Source organism: Orycteropus afer, unplaced genomic scaffold (assembly GCF_000298275.1).
Source record: "Orycteropus afer afer isolate SDZICR_OR568_19922 unplaced genomic scaffold, OryAfe1.0 scaffold00042, whole genome shotgun sequence".
Classification (NCBI taxonomy): domain Eukaryota; kingdom Metazoa; phylum Chordata; class Mammalia; order Tubulidentata; family Orycteropodidae; genus Orycteropus; species Orycteropus afer.
The window spans coordinates 8,498,471-8,502,294 of NW_006921629.1; the positions used below are offsets into that span (position 1 = coordinate 8,498,471).

General features: G+C 41.6%; 1 protein-coding gene across 1 annotated transcript in view; it reads right to left on the reverse strand.

The window, feature by feature from the left end:
* Positions 1 to 470: 470 nt before the first annotated feature.
* TMIGD1 (transmembrane and immunoglobulin domain containing 1) overlaps positions 471 to 3,824 on the reverse strand; it is a 24,082-nt gene continuing 20,728 nt past the window's right edge. The window contains exon 5 of the mRNA XM_007937418.1: positions 471 to 515. Within this exon, the coding sequence (XP_007935609.1) occupies positions 471 to 515 (45 nt within the window). The remainder of the gene's footprint in view (positions 516 to 3,824) is intronic.

Genomic DNA, 3,824 nt, shown 5'->3' on the forward strand with positions numbered 1-3,824 from the left:
TTCAAAACAAAATTTACACTTATAGGAAATGTCTGTTCTTTTTACCCACTGTCCACTTGACATATACTGTAGCCAACAGACTAAAGAAAGCTCCAAAGAGAAGGCAGTAGTAGGCTGGAGACTGTGGCTTCTGTTCTTTTTGGGGAGGCATATAGGAGCAGTGGCTTACCCCAGAGCAGGCCCTCTCAGTCACTGACATTGTGTGGCAATAAAATGTAGTTGCATAAGCATTAGCCCAACATTGCTTAAAGAGAATGCAGGCTTAAGACCGAAGGTGTTTTGGGTTCTAGGCAAACTTCCAGCATAACCTCACCTTTCTTTTAAAGTGGAGGCAGATTCCTACCATTCTCCTCTGAACTCCGTCACCTTCCAGCACCTCCCGTCTCAGTAGGAGTTTGCAGGGATGGGCTTTATGATTGGCCTCTGCTATCAACTGTTTATGGAAAATCACTGACCCCAACCCAGAGTACTTACAGAGCAGTTCCACTCTGGGGGGCTTGATCCTTTATGCAGAGCTAAGACCAAACACAAAAGGGCAATAAGTTTGCCTGCTTTCCCAAAGCCCATGGATAAACATTTTCATTGCATCAAGGTGATTCAAAGGATAGGGGCTATGGAAATGCAGACCCTCTGAACTGGGCCAGGGCTCAATTATTTGGCTACATGGATGATTTTCATTGAACTTAGAGAAGATGTAATTCATACATCAGGATGCTCCAGGATTCTTAGGTAGTTGAACATTTTTTTTCTTTCTTTTTTAAATCATAAATATATAGCACAAAATATTGCCATTTCAATATTTTTCTATGAACAATTCAGTGACGTTAATTACATTCATCATATACAACCATCAACACTATCCACTTCCAAATTTTTCCATTACCTTTAACAGAAGCTCACTGCCCCTCAAGAAGTGACACTTCCCCCTCCCTCCCAGCTCCAACAACTACGAATAGACCTTGGTCTCTATAATTCTATAATTTGCCTATTCTAGATAAGTCATATAAATGAGAGCTTTTTTTTTTTAAGGAAAATTTTGCTTGGAATAGGAAGGGGATGGGATGAATTTCTTCTTGGGAGACATTGTCCCTTAGAATACCACCTACCTATTACATTTTTCAAGGAAAATGCCCCTTGCTGGAGTATTAATTCTGCCTAAGGTACAGTGGACTTTCCTGAAAGGCTTTCTGCCATATTTGCCCTTCTTTGGCATTGGGTTAATTGGCAGAGTCAAATGCATAGCACTAACCTATGTTTGCACATACTCTGAATCATGCTAACCAGCGAGGTTAACCATTCAGCCATTCAAATCCCACCCCACTACAGCTCAGGCATGTGGCTGTACCCAGGAGATAAGCAGCAAGTGCCGTCTTTCAATACAGATCTCTGAAGCCAGAGCAGATGTTCCTCCCAATATTTGTTTATTGTGCAGCGGGTACCATAGCAACAATGAAGGGAAATTCAAAAGGAAGAAAGATCAGTCCCGAATCCCCTAACCCTAACACCACAGCTATTTTCATTCAAGCCTTGTCCATATGCACTTGGATTCTCTGCAAAGCTGTACTCATAATACACATGCAGTGTTTATTCCCTTAATTAACTTCTTTTTAGATCCCATCATAGACGGCACAGATCCAACTTTGCCCAAGATTAGTTCTTAAGTCTAATCACTAATATAGCCAGTTCCCTGCCTTTATTTAGGAAATTTGGCATTCATTGTTGTTGTTGTTGTTGTTGTTTGCTGTTGAGTCGGCCCCGACTCATAGCCACCCCTTCTTGGGTTTCCGAGGCAGTATCACTACGGAAGTAGGATTGCCCAACCTTCCTTCCGAGGAGTGGCTGGTGGGTGTAAATGGCTATACACAAAGAGGTAGAGGATAATTGAAAGACACATGCTGGCCTGCTTCCTCCCTTCTCTTGCTCTTCTCCTGTTCATCCTCCAAACAAAACTAAACAAAAAAACCTCTTAAATTTTGTGACCGTGTCAGCTTTGATGAGATGAGAGAAAAGCACATATGCTGAGTTTTTCATAATATTAAATTTACTCAGTTTAAAGGAGTATCTTACATTCTGAGATTACATCCTTCCTTCTTTCTGTAGCCTTGTTATGGATTGAATTATGACCCTCAAAATATGTGTCATAAATCCTAACCTTTATGCTTGTCTGACCACTCTCACTTCCTAGTAGCAGTCCAGCTGCACATCTGCCAGGAGGTTCTTACGGAAGTCCGTGGTATTTTCAGTATTCTTTGCCAGCACCACAATTCAAAGGTATCAACTCTTTGGTCTTCCTTATTGATTGTCCAGCTTTCACATGCATAAGAGGTGATTAAAAATACCATGGTTTGGGTAGGTTACACCTTAGTCTTCAAAGTGATCTCTTTGCTTCTTCTACTTTAAAGAGGTCATTTGCAACAGATTTGCCTAGTGCAAAATACAGTGTCTGATTTCTTGACTGCTGCTTTCATGGGTGTTGATTGTGGATTCAAGTAAAATGAAATTCCTGACAACTTCAATCTTTTCTCCATGATGTTGCTTATTGGTCCAATTGTGAGGATTTTTGTTTTCTTTATGTTGAGGTGTAATCCATACTGAAGGTTGTATTCTTTGATCTTCATAAGTAAGTGCTTCAAGTCTTCCTCACTTTCAGCAAGCAAAGTTGTGTCATCACCATAGCACAAGTTGTTAATGAGTCTTCCTCCAATCTGGGTGCTGCCTTCTTCATGTACTCCAACTTCTTGGATTATGTGCTCAGCATACAGATTGAATAAGTATGGTCAAAGGATATAACCAGACCACTTACTTAATGCTTATGAGGAACCTGTACATAGACCAAGAGGCTGTCGTTCAAACAGAACATGGGGATATTGCATGGTTTAAAATCAAGAGGGGCGTGCATCAGGGTTGTATTCTTTTGAGTTATAAAAGAGATTAAACAAGCAAGCAGAGTAGAGATGGGGAAAAAGAGATGCGAAGACACAGGAAGATTGCCCAGGAGCTCAGAAGGGGCAAGGATCTTCCTCTAAGTTGACACAGAGAAAATCCTATGCCTAGAGCCGTCACCCTAAATTCAGATGTCTACCCCCATAAACTGTGAGAAAATAAATTTCTGTTGCTTAAAGTCATTCACTTGGGGTGTTGCTGTTATAGCAGCACCAGATAACAAAGTCCTAAAATACTTCTTGTATGAAATGACAGTGAAAGTAGACGATACTTGATCTTGTATGTGCTTCCTTGGCCACTAAGGAGCTCTTGTGGTATAGTGGTTAAGGCATTTGGCTGCTAAACAAAAGGTTGGTGGTTTGAACCCACCAGCTGCTCTGTGGAAGAAAGATGAGGCAATCTGCTCCTGTAAAGATTTAGTCTTGGAAAGCCAATGGGGGTCACTATGAGTCAGAATCAACTAGATGGCAATGAGTTTGGTTTTGGTTTCCTTGGCAACTAAAGAAGTCGGTCATTCTAAGTTCTACTCCTCTACTTCCTCCCAGCCCACCCCACCTCCCTTTTTCTTATATTGTGCTGACTGGTGAAACCAGAATGTCTGTTAATCTCTGATGGAGAAAAACACACACTAAATGGTAAAAGGTTACTGTGGTGGTTATATTTGTGTGTCAACTTGGCTGGGCCTTGTTGAATGGGTAGGCAGCTGGTGGTAGTTATTCCCCATGATGAGACTGGTAATCAGCTCCATGGTGGGATCTACCACAAGTACCTGAGTAGCTGCCTTAGGGAATATGGTCTGCTTCCTGTATATAAGCATAAGCCTTGGGGAATGGTCCTAGCTTATGGCACTCTTGGACCCTGCATGTAGCCGTGTTGTTGTT